At 66.8% G+C, this 17,377-nt stretch overlaps 8 protein-coding genes across 8 annotated transcripts in view; 5 read left to right on the top strand and 3 right to left on the bottom strand.

Annotated features, from left to right (window-relative positions):
* Positions 1-1,847, top strand: part of PFL1_02143 (uncharacterized protein) — a gene marked incomplete at both ends in the record, with an annotated part of 3,649 nt that extends 1,802 nt beyond the window's left edge. The window contains one exon of the mRNA XM_007879654.1: positions 18-1,847. Coding sequence (XP_007877845.1) covers positions 18-1,847 — 1,830 coding nt within the window. The remainder of the gene's footprint in view (positions 1-17) is intronic.
* Positions 1,848-2,569: 722 nt separating this feature from the next.
* PFL1_02142 (uncharacterized protein) lies at positions 2,570-4,591 on the bottom strand (the record flags this gene model as incomplete). Its single annotated transcript, XM_007879653.1, has 3 exons — positions 2,570-2,704; positions 2,875-3,331; positions 3,477-4,591. 3 exons carry the CDS (start codon positions 4,589-4,591, stop codon positions 2,570-2,572), a joined length of 1,707 nt encoding a protein of 568 aa, XP_007877844.1.
* A 2,316-nt stretch (positions 4,592-6,907) lies between these two features.
* Positions 6,908-8,736, top strand: PFL1_02141 (uncharacterized protein; the record flags this gene model as incomplete). Its single annotated transcript, XM_007879652.1, has 2 exons — positions 6,908-7,587; positions 7,716-8,736. The coding sequence occupies 2 exons, from the start codon at positions 6,908-6,910 to the stop codon at positions 8,734-8,736; spliced, it is 1,701 nt and encodes a 566-aa protein (XP_007877843.1).
* Positions 8,737-9,453: 717 nt separating this feature from the next.
* On the bottom strand, positions 9,454-10,395 carry PFL1_02140 (uncharacterized protein; the record flags this gene model as incomplete). The annotated part of the gene is made up of 2 exons (XM_007879651.1): positions 9,454-9,539; positions 9,681-10,395. The coding sequence occupies 2 exons, from the start codon at positions 10,393-10,395 to the stop codon at positions 9,454-9,456; spliced, it is 801 nt and encodes a 266-aa protein (XP_007877842.1).
* Positions 10,396-11,365: 970 nt separating this feature from the next.
* Positions 11,366-11,755, top strand: PFL1_02139 (uncharacterized protein; the record flags this gene model as incomplete). Its single annotated transcript, XM_007879650.1, has 2 exons — positions 11,366-11,490; positions 11,635-11,755. The coding sequence occupies 2 exons, from the start codon at positions 11,366-11,368 to the stop codon at positions 11,753-11,755; spliced, it is 246 nt and encodes an 81-aa protein (XP_007877841.1).
* Positions 11,756-11,824: 69 nt separating this feature from the next.
* Positions 11,825-12,238, top strand: PFL1_02138 (uncharacterized protein; the record flags this gene model as incomplete). Its single annotated transcript, XM_007879649.1, has 1 exon — positions 11,825-12,238. The coding sequence occupies one exon, from the start codon at positions 11,825-11,827 to the stop codon at positions 12,236-12,238; it is 414 nt and encodes a 137-aa protein (XP_007877840.1).
* Positions 12,239-13,084: 846 nt separating this feature from the next.
* PFL1_02137 (uncharacterized protein) lies at positions 13,085-14,658 on the top strand (the record flags this gene model as incomplete). The annotated part of the gene is made up of 2 exons (XM_007879648.1): positions 13,085-13,144; positions 13,240-14,658. The coding sequence occupies 2 exons, from the start codon at positions 13,085-13,087 to the stop codon at positions 14,656-14,658; spliced, it is 1,479 nt and encodes a 492-aa protein (XP_007877839.1).
* Positions 14,659-16,858: 2,200 nt separating this feature from the next.
* PFL1_02136 (uncharacterized protein) overlaps positions 16,859-17,377 on the bottom strand; it is a gene marked incomplete at both ends in the record, with an annotated part of 3,347 nt that continues 2,828 nt past the window's right edge. Inside the window, one exon of the mRNA XM_007879647.1 lies at positions 16,859-17,332. Within this exon, the coding sequence (XP_007877838.1) occupies positions 16,859-17,332 (474 nt within the window). The remainder of the gene's footprint in view (positions 17,333-17,377) is intronic.

The following is a 17,377-nucleotide window of genomic DNA, read 5'->3' as shown; positions in this document are numbered from 1 at the left end:
GCGTCGACAGCGAAAAGGCGGCGCGGAAAGCCGGGGCGATCTGGGCGCACAAGGTGCTGGGCGAGAGGTTCGGCGGGTCTGGGCAGCACGGCAAGATGGGCGCAGGCGGCGCCGAGCACGGCGACCCCGCCGCAGCCACGGGAGCGCCGCGGCCGCGCAACTTTGCCGAGGTGGTCGACGCCTTGATGAAGATGGAGGGCATCAAGCCCGGCGGATGGGCCGACGGCGCGCTCGAGGTGTTCGGGCTCGGACCCAGCAGTAGCCGCAATGTGGCCAACGAGGTCCGACGTAACCCGCGCCCGCGCAACCTCGACGCAGCGGCAAGGGGCCTGCGCATCCCCAAGCCGGTCAAGGAGGAGGAGGGCCTCCACCGTGATGAAGCCAGGCACGACGGCGCCGGACCCAGGCCGGCAGCAGCAGCGGCGGCCGCGAAGCTCTACGACCAGAACAATGCTGGGAGCCACGAGGCCCTCAGCACGACCGTCGTCGACGGTGACCTGAGCCCGCGGCTCGACAGCTCCGGCCTCCACGACGACGACAGGGACGTCGACAAGGCCAAGGCGGTGCGCGATCCGGCGCTGGTCACCGTGTCGCATGTCGATGGCCACCACGACGCGTCGCAGCCGGCACCGCCGCTTGTCGTTGCGCCCGCCTCGGCCGACTCGTCGAAGCTCGAGGTGCCTGGTGCCCGCGAGCAACGCGGCGAATCGGCCGTCGCCGACGACGATGCCGACGCCGAGGGCGATGGCGACGGCGCACCGGGCTCGGTGGCCTACCGCCGCATCCACCGGCGGACGCTGTCCAACCTGTCGAGGTCGTCGGGCGCCGAGCGGCTGAGCGCCATCACCAAGGCGCTCGACTTTGCCAACAACTCCAAGGTCAAGGGCGAGATCACCGCCGACGACCTGGCGGACCGGGCGCTCGAGGCGGCGGCGGCCGATGCGCTGCTCGACTTCCAGCCCTACACCTTCCACCAGCCGCACGAGCCCGTGCCCATGGCCCTCGTCAACCGGCGACCGCACGGCACGCCCGGCCACTCGGACATCCGCAACCCGCAGGACGCCGCCTGGCTGGCCGGGTTCCGATACGCCAAGGAGCACGTCTTCATCCAGTCGCCCACGCTCAACGCGTCGCCGATCAAGGCGGCCGTGCTGGCGTGCGTGCGGCGCCACGTGCGCGTCGAGCTCTGGCTCGACCTGGGCTTCAACGACAAGAGCGAGAGCATGCCGTTCCAGGGCGGCACCAACGAGCAGGTCGTCACCGGCTTCTACCGCCAGCTGCGGCGCGAGGGCAAGGGCGACGAGCGCTACCTCGAGGTATACTGGTACACGGGCAAGGACATGACGCGGCCGCTCAACGCGGTGCGCAAGCAGCGCAACTGCCACGTCAAGTTTGCCGCCATCGACGGCCAGGTGGCCATCCTGGGCAGCGGCAACCAGGACACGCAGAGCTGGTTCCACAGCCAGGAGATCAACGTCATGGTCGACAGCCGCCAGATTGTGGCCGAGTGGATGGACGCGCTGCGCCGCAACCAGAGCACCCACCTCTACGGCAAGGTCGACCAGCGCGACGGTGTCTGGCGCGGACGCACCGGCGCCGAAATCGCCGATACGGGCAAGGACCGCACCTCGCCCCAGAGCGAGGCGGCGAGCGGTTCGACGGCCGCCAACGGTGGCGCTGCCGGTGGCGCCGTCGTCGTCGACGCTGCGCCGGCGACCGGCGATGGTGGTGCCAGTTCTGGCGCCAGTGCTGGTGCCACAGCGGGCACCGAAGCCACCGGCGCCGCTCCTGCTCCTGCTCCCGCCTCTGTCGCTGCGGCGCCGACTGCGGATGCCTCGGCCAAGTAGCGCCTGGCGACTGCGCCAGGCGATCGCGCCGATTTCTGCCCCTGCTCGACTGTCGGTGCATCGGCCGCACCTGATCCCATAATCCATACCCCGGCGGGCGGGCGGCACGGCATCTCGGGTGGGCCCCTCGCCATCGTCGTCGTATCCCGCATGTTACCCCGATGCCTCGCCTCGCCCCGCCCCGCCCCGGCCCGCCTCGCGTCGCGGAGCGAGCAGTCATGCTAGAGCGGATGGAAGGTCGCGTCCCGCCGCCGCCGTCCGCCGTGGTCGTCGTGGTGCGATGCCCTGCGTCCGACGGCATGCGTCAGTCATCCTCGTCGCTCCTTTTCGTCTTTTCCGTCTATACGGACCGTAACACCTTCGTTTGTTGTTTTTGTTCGTCTCTTCCCCCTCCTTCCCTCGTCTGGTCGCTCGTTCATGCCATATATCCCCCGCACCTTTTTCCTTCTGATGCGATGAAGTGGGCGAGGGCATCGTGAAGCGGGCTCATCCTTTGCCGCCCTGCCCTGCCAGCTCGCGACAACGCTCGTTGGAGAGGAGCGCAAGAGGAAGAGCAAGGGGCGTGTGTCGGCTGTCGTACTGCGGGCGGTCGTGTGGCGATGCAGGGATAAATGCCGCCCTCGGGCGAACCAGGACGGATTGGGAACTCATCGCTGCTGCTGCTGCTGGTGGTGGTAGTGCTGCTCTGGCCGGGCCCACGAGCGCGGGTGGATAGGTCGGATCTACATCTGCGGCATCTCTCCGCCTCCCTCCTCCATGCCCTGCATGCTGGGCGCACCTCCTCCGCCACCGCCGCCACCGCCTTGTTGCCTCCGCGCCGAGACGACGTCGTCGACCCGAAGCAGCAAAGAGGCCGACTGTGGAAAAAGCGGGCGAGAGGGGAAGACGAGTCCAGCCATAGCGAAGGATGATGATGAAGGAGCACGACCATGGTCAGCGGAAGGCGAACGACAGAGAGGGCGAGGACGTGGACAGGCACCGGGCTGACTGCGCAGCCCCTCCCGCAGAGCGAACAGCCGAGACTCACCTCGATGGCCGTCTTGAGCGTCTGGATCTTGACGGCGGCGCTCTCGTAGAGGCCGTACTCCTTCATCTCGACCACGGTGCCCTTTTCGCCGTCGACGCCGTACGAGTGCTCGCCGTTGGCGTGCTTTGCCCGGAGGGCGGTGAGCGTCTTCATGGCGTTGCCGCCGCAGTTCTGGATCAGCGTCCGCGGGATGACCTCGAGCGCATCCGCCACGGCGCGGACGGGACCGACCTCGACACCCTCCATCTCCCTCGCAAACTCCGACAGGCCGTAGGCCACCGCCATCTCGGTAGCACCGCCACCGGGCGCCAGCGCCGGGTTGAAGACGACGTTGCGCGCCACGGCCATGGCGTCGGCCAGGTTGCGGTCGATCTCGTTGAGAATGTCCTTGGACGGCCCACGCAGCAGGATGGTGCACGCCTTGGCGTCCTTGCACTCCTCGAGGAAGGTGAAGTACCTGAGGGTGGTGCACACGAAAGGAGGGCAGAGGAAGGCGGCAGCAGTTATGGCCAGGGACGAGGTCCAAACGAGGTGAGTTCTCGCTCCGTCTCGCTGTCTAGCTGTGTCCGCAGTGCCACGACGGCCAATGCGCGCGGACTCACTCATCTCCGAGCTTCTCGATGTGGAAGAGGCCGCACTGGGTGCCGACGTCGGACTCGCGGAGGTCCTCGACGCGGTTGACAATGGTGGCGCCCGTGACGCGGGCGATGCGGTTGTTGTCCGACTTGCGCACGCGGCGGATGCAGGTGATGTTCTGCTTGAGGAGGAAGTGCTGGGCGAGGTCCGAGACGCCCTTTTCGGTAAAGACGAGGTCGGGCTTAAACTCCATGATCTTGTCGCAGATGAGCTTGATCTGCTGCTCCTCGATCTCGAGGATGCGGTTCCAGTCCTCTTCTCTTGTGATCTCGATGTTGGTCTGCGACTCGCCCTTCTTGTACTCGAGCGGGCAGTCGAGGAGGAGGATGCGCGGGTTCTCGATCCGCCGGCGCATCTTGGGGTGGGTGACGTCCTTGTTGAGCATGACGCCGTCGAGGACGCGCGAGCTCTCGATCTCGCCTCCGGGCACCTTTTCGACGCGGGCGTAGCGCTTCAGGTCGACGGTCTTGCTGGGCGACGAGCCGGCGGTGGCGGCGGCGGTCGAGCCGGCCGAGGAAGCGTCGGTGGTCGAGACGGTCCGGACGGCCTTGAGGGCGAGCTTGCACATGAGGTCGGACCAGCGCGACACAAACTTGGTGCCGATCGACGTCTTGATGAGGGCGAGCATGTCCTTTTCGTTGTCGATGTCGACGGGGATCGAGATGTCGTCGATGATCTCGAGGGCGCGTGCCAGGGCCTTTTTAAAGGCCGAGATGATGATGACCGGGTGGATGCCGCGCTCGAGCTGGGGCAGCGACTGGGCGAGGATCTCACCGGCGAGGATGATGACGCTGGTGGTGCCGTCGCCGACCTCCTCGTCCTGGGTGCGCGAGAGCTCAATCATGCTCTTTGCGGCCGGGTGGGCGACCTCGATCTCGCGGAGGATGGCGTTGCCGTCGTTTGTGAGGAGGATGCCGCCCATGGGGTCGAGGATCATCTTGAGCATGGCCTTGGGGCCGAGGCAGGTGCGGATGACGTCGGCGACTGTCTTTGCGGCGGTGATGTTGGAGATCTGGGCCTTACGGCCCGTCTGGCGCTCCGGGCCGGTGTTCATGACGAACACGGGCTGCTGTCCGGCCATGGTGAAGAGAGGCTGCCGGGGGTGGATCTGAGACAGCGGCGAGGGCGGAACAGAGTAGTGAGAATGTGTCGGAGTGTTGGCGGCGGTGACGGTGGCGGGGGAAGGAGGGCCGCAAGGCGACGATGATGGTGGGTGGAGAAGGTGGGTGTGGTGTGGTGAAGGTGGCCCTGGCACCTTCCACCTTGCGAAGATGGACCCGGGCTCACCTGGCACGCGCGCGCAAATGCCGTGTGGCCTGCCTGCGCTCAACTGCGCTGGCCTGGGCTGGCCTGGCCCCGCCCCGCCGAGCCTTCCTTCTGGCAGGGGGGCCAGCCCAGCCGGGGCCAAAGTCAAGCAGGCGCGAAGAAGTCCAAAAAAGTGTCACTTTCGCCGTGCTTCGCCCGCCCGTCCGCCCGCCTCGGCCAAGGTCGATCACGCTCGGGTCCGCCCACGTCAGTAGTCTGGCCTGCCAGCTCGGAACCGCTCCTGCCCAGCCTGCCGCCCCTTTGGCCTCTTGCCACGAGGCGAGGCGAGGATCAGGGCCGAGGGACGCTCTATTTGGCTCGATATGGCGCGGCGCTCTTTCTTCGAGGCATGGCATGGCTTGGCTTGGCTTTAGGGCTGCGCGGGTTCGCTCGTCTCCTCGTCTTCTGCGCAAAGCATGCCTCGACCTCTCTTCTGGCGGCGATACTGTATCGAGATGGCCAGACGACGGCGGTCCACACCTTGCCCGGCCTGTTTGGCCAAGCTCGTTGCAGCATCCCGCCTGGCCTGACGTGGCCGCGCGTAGCTTTGCGAGAGGCGGGGGCCAGGCAGGCAGGCAGGCCGGACCGTGCGCGACGTGCTGGCAGGCCAGGCCAGACCTGCAGCCACCATTGGCAGGCGCAGCGCTGGGTCGCCTTCTGCCTGCCTCGGCGGCCGGCATGTCTGCTACTGCACCGTTTGGAGCCGGCCTCGAATGGGAGGAGGGTGCAATGGACACGGCCTGGAGGATTGCCCACCCCGTGTCGTTGGTGTTGCAACGAGGCGGCGGCGACGAGCGGCCAGGCCCGGGCTGCTTGATGCACGCGTCGAGAAAGGTTGCGGCAACAAGGGAGCCAGAGGGTGGGCGGGCGGTGCAGCAGGTGTGGCTTCAGCTTGCCTACCGAGGCAGGCGGCGGTGCGAGGCCAGCCAGCAGCGAAGTAGCGGGCGGTGGTGCCCTTTTGCTGGCCTGCTTGGCTGGGCTGGCCGGCTGGCCTGACCAACTTGGAAAGGGAAGAAGAAAAACGAGCGCGCGGGTGCAGCCGCCGAGCGGGCGAGCGAGCAAGCGAGCTTGGCTAGAGGTCGCTCGGAAGGTGGTTCGAGCGCACGCACGCACGCACGCACGTACCGGTACGCACGCACCAGGTGCAGAGTTGTAGGTAGAGCGGCCAGAGGCCAGGCTGGCAGAGGGGCAGAGGGAAGGAGCTGGGCGGGCCAGCTGGCCTGCCTGGCCTGCCTGGCAGAGAGCAGGCCGAGCGGCAGCGGCGGAGGCGCAAAGACGTGGGCCGAGGTGGCGGCGAGTGGGCGAGCGAGCGTGGTGGTGGTTGCCTGCCGGGCTGGGCCAGGCCAGGCCAGACGGCCGTGCCATTGAGCCACGCTCCTTCGGACCTCCCCACCCCTTCGTGATAGCAGCAGCCTTGGCCACCACCACCGCCTCATTCTTATTCCATCGACCTCGCGACCACGCAGCCCAGTCGATCTCTCTCAGCCGTCATCTGCTGGTCCACACTCCATCTTCTACCCTGCCGCCTCGTATCCTAGAACCGCCCTGCGCCCGAGCCTAGCCGCCGCTAGGATCCCCACCTTGGTTGCTAGGTCCAGCTCGCCTTGGCTGCTGTCATCGACCCGCTTCATTCGACGGAAAAGAGCCCCCTCCGCAAAGGCCGACCTCGTTCGACGGCGCCAGCTTCACCTTTCGTCTGGACGGCCAGCCCTCCGGCCACCTGCCTACGACTCGTGCATCGCCGCTTGTCGCCCGACCTCTATCGCCTTGTCGAGACCCGCTGTCACGTACCGCACCGTCTAGTACGCCGCTGCGCTGACTCTCTGTCGGCTGCTCTCCGGTGCTCTGCATCTTCGGTCCACTTTCGACAAGCCAACCAAGGGATCTGCTTTGCAAACCCTCTCCTTCTGCTCAGCACCGTCTCTGCTCGCTGTAGCTCGGCCCTCATCCCGATACAGCTGCCCCGCCGCCCATCGCCCCGTGCCCATCACCTGGCAGCGGTCCATCCCGTCCGACTCGGCCCGCCCTGCCCTGATCGCCCCTTGTCCCGTCCTCCTCCCACGGCCGCCCGATACCTCGCCGCCCGTCCAGCATGGGTCTTTTTGGCCTCAAGTCAAAGAAGTCGTCCCACTCCGACTCGAGCAGCATCCGGAAGCACACCCTCCACGCTTCCACCGCCTCGTCGACCGTCAAGCACAACCCCGACGCCTCCGACATTGTCGGCGACTCGCCCACCTTCAACCCGACCCCGACCGCCAAGTCCCAGCCTCGAAGGCAGGACTCGATCACCTCCGAAACCGCCAGCCTGCGCAACCGCAACTCGACCAACATGATGAAGCTCTTCGGAGGCAGCACCTCGAAGCGCAGGCCCTCAAAGGGTCCCTCGGACTCGCAGTCTCCCAACATCACCCAGCCCGCAGAGTACTTTGATGGCGGCAGGAAGTCGACCAGCCAGGCGCGCACCCCCGCCGCCGAGCCTGCCGGCAGCAAGACCTCGACGCCCGTCGCCGAGACGGCCAAGCCCGGTGTTGCCGGCCTGCCCACCCTCGGCTCGCTGCCCACCATCGGCACGCCCACCGGCGACGGAAGCCTCGTCAACGCCGTCAACAAGGACGTGCCCGGCGCCGGCCTCAACGCCAACGCCGGACCGCGGCCCAGCGACCTCTTTGCCGGCAAGGGCGTCCAGTGGAACCAGATCGACCTCACCGCGCGCGACTCGACCGCCAACGCCCAGCCGCCCAAGGCCGAGGACCTGCAGAGCTTCCTCAAGGCGTGAGTCGAGCTGCGCGAGTGACGGCCGGCCGGACGAAGGGCTGCCTGACGAGCCGAACCATTTGACTGACACCCTCTCGTGCCCTCCCCTGCTTCGCCGCCCGCCTCGCCCTTGCTGACCCCGGCAGTCGAAGACAGTGGATCCCCACGTTCAAGACCGAGGACTCGGTCGAGGAGGAGGAGAGCATCACGGCCGACCGTCTCGCCAACCTCAGCTTCACCACGACTGGCGTCGACAGGTCGGGCGGCCTGATGAGCCTCAAGGACCTGGAGGAGTCGCACAAGCGCAAGGCCGCCCTCTCTAGCCAGCTGCCCATCGTCACGGGCAACAACGGCACCGTGTTCGAAGAGGCTGGAGCCCAGGCTGGCCGCGGCTCGATCAGTGCCGACCTGCCGCCAAGGCCCACGGCGCCGCTGAGGAACCAGTCGTTCAGGACGAGCAACTTTATCGGAGGCGGAGGGGCGAGCAGTGCCGCCAGCGGTAGCGGCAGCGGCGCGACGGCCAACGGCGGCGTCAACGGCCACGGCGCCGCCCTGACAAAGTCAGGAATCGGCAGCCTGTCGAGGAAGCCCGTTCCCAAGGCCACCGAAGAGGACGGTGCAGGCCCGGCGGCGGCCACGACGCCGCAGCGCGACATCCCGCAGCGCAGGAGCTCGATGCAGCGGAGCAGGCCGAGCTCGGACGTCAACGGCTCAGATGTCGCGCCGGCAAACGGGACGTCGGCGGTTGCCGCCAACGGAGCTTCCGCGGCCGAGGGCACGCCAGCGGCCCACGCTGCTGGCCGGGCCTCGCTGGACACGGCCACAGGGTTTGCCACTCCCGAGACGGGCGATGCCGCAGTGGTCGAGAACGCCGGCACAGGTGCCATTGCGGTGCCTCACGTCTCTGCTTCACCCGCCGGTGCAGCGGCACCGCCGAGGCCTCCGAAGGCCGACCGCACTCCGACGGCGTCGCGCAAGAACAGCCAAGATCCGCTGCACGCCAGCCTCGGCGCGGCCGACTCGGCTGCCGCAGGAACCAGCGACGGACACACTGCAGAGGTCGGTGCCCTGCAGCGGGTCGACGAGGTGGCTTCCAAGGCGGCGCCGGCGCTCCAGACGCAGGTTCCGGGCACCGGAGCCGCCGCCGCCGCTGCTAGCTCCCAGTAGAGGTGGTACGCCCGACCCTTCTGCGGTTAGCCGGTCGGCTGGTCGGATCGCGCTGCCGCCCGCCCCTGCCTTTGTCGCTGTGCGGCCCTCGTCGAGCGACACGGCCGCATCACGGCCCGCATCATGGCCTACAAAACATGCTTTCCTCGTCCTCAGATACCCCCCCTCTCCTTCGCTGACCATCTTCGAGGCTCCCCTTTGGGTCGTGCGCGCTCCCCTCTTTCCTCGCAGCCGACTTAGCCCGTTGCTAAAAAGACGCCTCGTCTGGGGCGGCTTTGGCTGCCCATCGCCGAGACCCTTGTGGCGGCTCTGCTGGCCCCCCGGGGAGCCTGTTGCGGTCGTCGACTTTCCAAGCACGCACGTCCCGCCTCCAACCTTGCATCGCACCCCCCACACACACAGTCGCCAGCTCGTCCTGGCCCGCTCCACGTTCATTCATCGCCGCCCTCCCTCTCCCTCTTCCCCTCCACGCACATGTTCTGCCGCTCCTCATCGCCGCTCACTGTCCCAAACTCTTATTGTCCGCCATTCGCCTTGGCTCTTTGCCGCCGTTTCCAATCCTCGCTTCTCTCCGTCTCTTATCACTTTCAAGCAACGCACGACGGTCCCACCATCTTGGCTGCAGGGCGAGGCCGCGGTCAGGGGTCTGGTGGATTGCATTGCATTGCACCGCGCCAGTGGCTGGCTGGCTGGCTGGCTGGCTGGCTGGCTGGCTGGCTAGAGGTTGGCGGTTCCGCCGATCTGCATGCCCGCGGCGAGATGGGCCAGACGGGCGTCGATGGCGTAGCCCTTTTTCTCGAATGCTGCGCGAGGGCGAGGGACGGGCAAGAAGGACATCAGCGACGAGCGCCCCCAGCGGCACGACGACTGGCCGACATCAACCCGACACACGACGTGTCTGACCCCCCCCTGGGACGGAGGCAGCCTGTCGCCAAGGGACTCACCAAGAAGCTCGTCGTAGAGGCGAGTAGCGTCGACGAGGTACTTTTCGATGCACTCTCCCTCCTCTGGCTTGGCGACGGGGTCCTTTGCGCCCTTTTGCATCTTGATCTTGACGATGCAGAGCTGCATATTGCTACCGGTGAGGCCTGGATCGTTGAAGAGGACGGGCGAGGTTCTGCGGATCTCGACCTCTGCGCCATCTTTGGTGGTTCCGTACCCGGTCTCTTCTTCGAGTTCGCGCAGTGCGGCCATCTCGACGGATTCGCCCTCATCGACGAGACCGGCGGGGAGCTCGATGACGGATTTACCGACGGGCGCGCGGAACTGCGAGATGAGCAGGATTGACGGCGCATGCTCGGGCCGGTGGATGAGGGGCAGGATGGCCACCGCGTCCACGGCGCCCCGGCGCGTGGTCCGGTCCGCCGACTCCCACTTGCGCTCCTTTCCCGTCGGATCCACCCATGCGATCGAACGGAGCGTCACCCATTTCGAGTCCGACGACGACAGAGGAGAAGAGGACAGCACTTTGGCGTCCTGGCTCGACATTTTGCCCGAGGCGAGTCGGTGGATGGAGCGGGTGCCGATGGCCGTGGCGGTGGCGGTGGCGGTGTGGCTGGAGGTTACGATGCGGTACGGTCCTATCCTGCCGAGGCTGCGGGTGGAAAGGGAGGGATGGAGGTGTGCGAGCGATCTGAGGCTGAGCGTGCGGGCGGTCATGGTGGCGAAGACGGACGACGAGGGGAGGTGCGATGCGGTAACACAGTACCGACGGCGAGGTCAGCCCAGCCCCGCTCGATGACGGCCTGCGCCTTCCCCCATCCCGCGCTCTAAACCAAAAATGTGGAGGACGCGCACGGCCTGGCCTGGCCTGGCGCAACGCAGACGACGAGCGGCAAAAAGTCAGCCTTCCCAACGCCAGCCCTGCTGGGGTTCGGCCACCACCGTCCAAGGGCCAGCAGCTGCAACGATGTACTCCCTCCTCGAGCGGCGCAAAAATAGAGATAAAAAAGACAAAAGAATTGTGACAAGAGTGGGATTCGAACCCACGCCCGAAGACAGCGGTGAACTCAAATGAACTCTTGACATCAGACAAGCCTGAACGCTGCGCCTTAACCACTCGGCCATCTTGCCTTGTGTGACAGCCAGTTCAAAATGTGCATATATGTTACTTTAAATGCGGCAGGCGAACCGCACTCTCGGCTCCGCTGCCGCCCAGGCCCCCTTGCTGGGCTCGCTTCGACGCACGCCCCCACGCTAGGCCGGCGGGCACGCCAAGGGGGAGAGGCCTGGCAGGGCAGGGAAAGGCAGGGCGAGCGGGGCGTCAGGGGAAGCCAGAGAGAGCACGCCTCCTCCGACTTTGGCCCACACCAACACCACCGCCGTCACCACCGCCGCTGCCGCCATCACCACGTCACCCCCTTCTTGTCTGCCAAGCGCACATTCGCTCGACCACTCCACAGTCTCGCGCACCAGCCCCTCGCCTTGCTACCACGCTCTTCGAGCCTATCCTTCTGAGCGCATCCTCGGCAGACCCAAGCTAGACGACGTCTCTGCCAGACCGCCCTCGACCTCTTCGTCGACGAGAGGAGCCAGCTCGGCCTAAGGACTCTCTCCACCGTCCGATCTTCGCCATCCTCGAAGACTCTGCCTGTCCACCGGTCACCGGTCAGTCAGCCCGATAGCCACAATGAACGTCAAGCCGCACAAGCAGTCAATGTCCGAGCTCAAGCTCCGCCGCCTCACTGAGCACAACCAGCGCCTCAAAGAGGACCTTGACCGCCCCAGGATCCGCGTCTCGGAGGCAAGTCAGAGGTGAGTACAGGCAGCGGCGGTCGGGTGGCGGTCGGGCGTGTCCCGTGGTGGCCAACGCGCAGCCTCGGTGCAGCGTGGCGTGAGCTGACACGGAACGGCTTGTCGGCCTCTCTCCTCGTGCCATCTTGCCCTTGGCCTCGACAGCCTGATCAACTACTGCAAGTCGACGCGCGACTACCTCGTCCCGTCGGTGTGGGGACAGGTCGACAAGCGCGAGGACCCCTACGCCCCTCCTGGCAGCGGGTGCAGCTGTGTGGCCATGTAGAAAGGCGGCCGCGCACACGATGGCCAGCAGTGGCCCCGGCCGACGGTAGAGGCCAAGCGACTCGGACCGATGCCAAGGTGTCGTTCGCTGCCAATGTCGGACGGCGTCGCTCGTTTCGTCGCTGTCCACGCGCTCGCACCCGGGCTAAGACTTGCATTCAAGAGCCTGCCGATGGCTCTAGGCGGTAGCTCTTTGGGCGTGTCCTGGATCGTCATCCGGGGGCACTGGGGCGGCCGCGATCGCCGTCATCGAGGACAAGGTGTCGCTGGCCTCGTGGCACAGCGCGCATCGACTCGGTCGCCGACCTTGCCCACCCCTCACTCCTTTTTGGCCCCATTCTGTGGCACTGTGGCATCGTTGCACTCCCCACCCTCTGCCTCGGCTCGCATGGCTCTCTCGCTCCTTGCCATTATCTCTCTTTTTCACTCGATTTTCTCCCGCCAGTCCGACTGGCAAGCAGCTGTACAATTGATACCTCTCTGAATCCCGTCGGCCCTCGTCGCAACAAGCGCAACTCGACTTGCTATCCGGATCTTGGTGGCCCGCGACACGAGGTCTGCCCGCGGGCCAGCGTTGCTCGGTGTGTGAGCCTCGTCTAGTTGGCAACTCTGTGCGGGGGGGTCGGGGGCCGGTGTCGGCGACGTGTGCGCGTGATGGGGGCCAACGCCGTCCGGCTGGCCGGTGGGGAGTGGAGGCGCAGACGAGGGCGGCGTGCGTCGTCGTCGAGACTTTGCTTCAGCCCACCACCATCAAGTATTCCACCGACATTGGTTCTGACCGACACCGCATCCACAAACGTTCCGCCTTCCCGTCACCTCCTTGCCTTGACACCCCGTCTCTCCCTGCGGCCCTCGTCTCGTCTCGTCTCGTCTCTCCTGGTCCAGCCCATGTCCCCCGCCTCGTTCTCTTGGTCGAGCCTGAGCCCAAGCTGGTGGTCCTCGAACGCACCTCCGCCCCAGTCACCGTCGCAACCATCGCACTCGTCGCCTACACGCAACTCGACCCAGCCCTTGGCGTCTCGACGCAGGCCCTCGCAGTCTCCCACACGCAGGCAGCGCCTCAGCCACCACCACCCGCATCAGCAGTCGAGGTCGCATCTCTGCAAGCAGCAGCATATCGAGGTCATCGGGGGCGGCCGGACCGATCTGTGGACCAACTTGGCCCCGCTACCATCAGCAGCATCACCGCTGGATCTTTCGAAACCCACCGCCGCATCGACTGCCCACCGACCGCCGGCGGCTGTGGCTGCTGCCACCAGACTCGGCCCGCCTCGCCTACCTGCCGAGCTCACCACCTCGATCGTATGCCTCGCCGCCTCCTCGATACTCGATGAGGACGACCCGCTCCACTCTGGCAGAGGAGCAACGTCCCGCTCAAATAGGATCCAGCGTGTGCTGGCACTCTGCTGCGTCGACCTCGCCTGCCATCGATCCATCCTCGCCACGCTCCTCCTTCCCTCTGTGCGCCTCTACGGTGCATCGCAGGTCGAATCCCTGCGCGCCGCCCTCGAGCGCGACCGACATGGCTTCCGTGCCCTGGCCAGCGCACGCCTGCGCAAGCTCGACGTGAGGCTACACTCGACGAGGAGCGCCCATGGCAACGAAGGCGCAGACGACCACAGCGCCAGCGCAGGCAGCTACGCATGCGCAGCAAGAAGCCCCCCCGCGAAGCGCTTTGCCCTCTACGACGCCGCCGAGGCGCAGGCTCGTTTCGAGCGGGCCACGCTCCGTTCGCTCCGACACATCCTCTCGACGTGTTTGCAGATCGAGGCGCTGTCCCTGGAGTGCATGCCACGGGCGCTAGAGCAGCTGTCGCCTCGGCCAGCCTCGTCGCTGTCGGTTTCCAGCGCAGCCAGCCAGGCCAAGCGACTGCAAGAGGAGCGATCGCAGCAGCGACAGCTCGACGTCCTCGCATCGCGGGTGCGCCACCTCTCGTGCCACCTGAGCGTCTACGCCGGCCAGTTCAACGACGCCTTCTGGGCGCCTACCCCATCCCCGTCCACCTCGCCCTCGAACGGTCGCTGGGCGGCATTGACGCACCTTCAGCTGTACGGTCCGCGCTTCCGCTTCACCGAGGCGACGGCGCGCGCGCTGGCGTCGCTCCCGAGCCTCGAGCAGCTGGCGCTCATTATGCCGCTGGTGGTGCAGCAGGGCAACAACGCGACGGGCCTCGAAGGCGGCGCTGGTGTCGACGACGGCGACGATGCGGTGAGCTGGTCCGACGCGTCGTTTGACCTCGCTGGCCGTCGCAACGTGCTGCAGACGCTGGTGAGCGGTGCACGCCGACTGCGGCTGCTGCTCGTCGTCGGCCACGACAACCGGCAGTACGTCGGCTGGACGGACCGCTATCGGCCCTGGTTGCGTGCGCTGCACCGACCCAGGCCGAGTTTGCGCTCACGCTCGTCGACGTCGAACGAGGAGGTGTATGGAGGAGAGGCGGGCACTGCTGCATCGCCGTCGCTCTCGCTGCTGCGGATCCAGCTCCTTACGGCCAGGGAGCGTGGAAGCGGCGCCGAAGAGGAAGCAGCGACGAGGATGACGACGTCGAGGGCGGCACATCCGAGCCTGTTTGGACGGTGGATGATGGACCGCACGGAGCGTGGAAGGCAGTGGTCTTTTGAGCCGGGCTGGTCCCCGGTCAAAGAAGGAGATGCAGGACACGAGGGCGATGGCGAGGGCAGAGACGTCGATGGCGACATCGAGTTCAGCGTCGAGGCATGGGATGCGCAGCAAACGGAGCTCGTCTCGCCCGACGTCGACAGGGACGGCGACAGGGACGGCGATGGTTTCGGATCGACGCCGTCGCCGCGTCGTACCCGCGCAGCACCGCCACCCAGCCTCGTCCTCGCCGCGGCCGAGCAGCGGGGCGAGGAGGAGGTGTGGGGTATCGACAACCTCGACTGAGCCTTTTTCTTGGCCGATGGATGGCTAGCGTTGCATCGAGCGAGTCAGCTGCGGTCATCCTGTCTGCAAAAAGGCCAACTCTTTCCTTCGACGCGGGCGAGCAGCAGCTACATAGCTAGAGAAGAGCCCAGCCCCCGCTGTCGGTCGGTCGGTCCGTCCGTCTTGTCTCGCGGCGCTGCCGCTGCCTTTGCCCTCCACTCTGCAGCGGCGAGCGTGCACGGTCCACGCCCCTTGCCTGTCTGGCCTAGCCTAGCCTGGCCTGGTTTGGCCAGCCAGCAAAGCGGCGTCGGAAGTGGGGGTGGGTAGCCTCGCTCCGCTTCCTCTTTCCACCACCATCCGCCCTCGCTCCCTACTTCCTCACCTTCACTGCGACGCATGCATACCTAGTCATCGAGAGGCGTCCGCCCCTCGATCCTCGAACGAGGGTACAGAGACGTGGCGGGACGGCCGACATCGAGACGAACGGGGCTCGACATCGTGCCGAGGTACCGTTCCATCCTCACGTACGCTTGGTCCGTATCCCCGGTCTCTCTTCGCAGAGCGCCACACATCGGCATTCACCTACCGCCTCGCAGCGTAGTGCAGCCCAACGATCTGCCGCGCCGCACCGCGACTCGGACCGCGGCATGTTGTCGAAGGCTCAGAAGCGTGCCGAGGCGAGGCTGCCTGCTCGCGATCGACGGGCGAGCCATCGTGCTGCCGCGGACGTGCATACCACATTCTCCCACCGCCATCGCCGCCATTTGATCGGTGCCTCTACTCTGTCCACGCCGAGCACCACGACATCCTCCTACCCCTCCCGCAGTGCAGCCTTTTCACCCATGCGCTGCTCGGTGCGCCATTCGTTCGGGCGACGTTGTCGAACCCTTCAACGTCAGGCATCGCCCGGCATCGCCCCACACGATTCGACGCGGTCGATGCGACATCCAGCTCCTTCCCCTCCTCTTCGCCACCTCTATCATTCAGACCGGCGCACGGGCGGCCGTCCTCGCACATCTGGTTACAAGACGCGTTGGACGGACGGATCTGATGCCATCTAGCTACCGCGGACGCCGAGGGGGGCGCGACGCGACGCGAGTCGGTCACTGCACACTCGGGCAGGCCTGATGAGTATCCCGGATCTCGACGACGTTGACGCAGCCCTTTCCAACGCGATCCCCGCATAGGACCAGCACGAGGACGAGGACGAGGTCGAGGGCCACGGTCGACGTCGGTCTCGCCTCGCAGAGCACATCGATCAAGTCGAACACGGGAGAGGCCAAGGGAAGACGCGACGTCGCTCGTTTCCTCTTCCTCTGCTACCTTGCCCCGTCTTTCTCTCAACGACAACGACCAGCCCTCCATCTGCTGTCGACGGAGGGGCCACGCAGGTCCTCAGCCTGGCCCTCAGCCTGGCCCTCAGCCTCTCCCTCAAGCTGGCCCTCGCTCTCGCCCTCGCTCTCGCCCTCGCTCTCGCCCTCGCTCTCGCCCTCGCCCTCGCTCTCAAGCTGGCCCTCGCCCTCGCCTTCTCCCTCGCTCTCGCCCTCGCTCTCAAGCTGGCCCTCGCCCTCGCCCTCTCCCTCGCCTCGCCCTCTCCCTCGCCTCGCCCTCTCCCTCGTCCTCGCCCTCAAGCTGGTCCTCAAGCTGGCCCTCGCCTGCCCTCGCCTCAACCTCACCCTCGTCCTCACCCTCCAGCTCGCCTTCAAGCTCGCCTTCAGCCTCGCCGCTTCGATCACGAGCCTTGTCCTCCACAGACACGGGGGCACGGCCTGGCCCACACGACCTCACCATCGCGCACGCAGCAAGGCGAGGAGCTCGAACGCTCAATGTGGATTTCAAAATGAGGGGCCGCCGCAAGACGAGCGGCAGGAGGGCTACGACAAGATTACAGCTAGACAAACAGAGAGACGGCGAGCGGCCCTCGCGAGGATGAGTAGTGGGGTCGAGACAAGCTACAGATGGCAGGCAGAGTGAGTGGCCTTGCGAACAGGAAGAGAGGCGACCTAGGGGGCGAGTGCAAGGAGGGTGGGGAAGGGCCGTAAACTCAGCGTCGTCGTCATCGACGCTGGCCAGAGGGCGATGGGGTCAAGGGGAGCGCGGAAGGGGGAAAAAGGAAGCGATGCCAAGAGGAGCGCATCGACACGACAAAGACAGAAGAGAAGCGTCGTCGTCGGCTGGCCCAGGACGACCGGACGACCCGGGCGACGCAGCCGCCGCGTCGCTAGGACCAGTCGAGCACCTCGTCGAGGTCAAAGCCGATGCCGAGGCCAAAGGGCATCTCGCTCGACACCTGCCTCGCCTTGCCGGTCGAGGCGGGCGGACCGCCGCCGCCGCCGATGACGCGGTCCTTGAGGTCGACGCTGTTGGCGCTGTAGCTCGACGAGAGCGCCGTCGTCGTGGCCGGACCGGCCGCACCGCTCGAGTGCTTGCTGAGGCGCGACGAAGACGCCGGCGGTGGCAGGCCCAGCCCGAGCGGCGGGTGGTGACGACCCGCGCTGCGGTCCGACGGGCCGCCGTACCGCGGGCTGCCCGTGTCGAACGTGGGCGTGCGCGGGAACGGGCTGGACGAGGTCGGCGGGTCGTCAAAGTCGTACCGGCTGCCTCGCAGCGACGACGTGCTCGGCCGGCGTGGCTGCAGCTCGGGCGTGCGGAGCAGCGACGACGACGACGGCGTAGCGCCCGCAAAGCCCGACGTCTGGCGCGAACGCGCCGCGCGCGTCGACGACGTCGGCGAGTGCAT

This window comes from Pseudozyma flocculosa (assembly GCF_000417875.1).
Source record: "Pseudozyma flocculosa PF-1 unplaced genomic scaffold scaffold00005, whole genome shotgun sequence".
Classification (NCBI taxonomy): Eukaryota; Fungi; Basidiomycota; class Ustilaginomycetes; order Ustilaginales; family Ustilaginaceae; genus Pseudozyma; species Pseudozyma flocculosa.
Note: the sequence above shows the minus strand (reverse complement) of the source record. Positions and strands in the feature narration are given on the sequence as shown.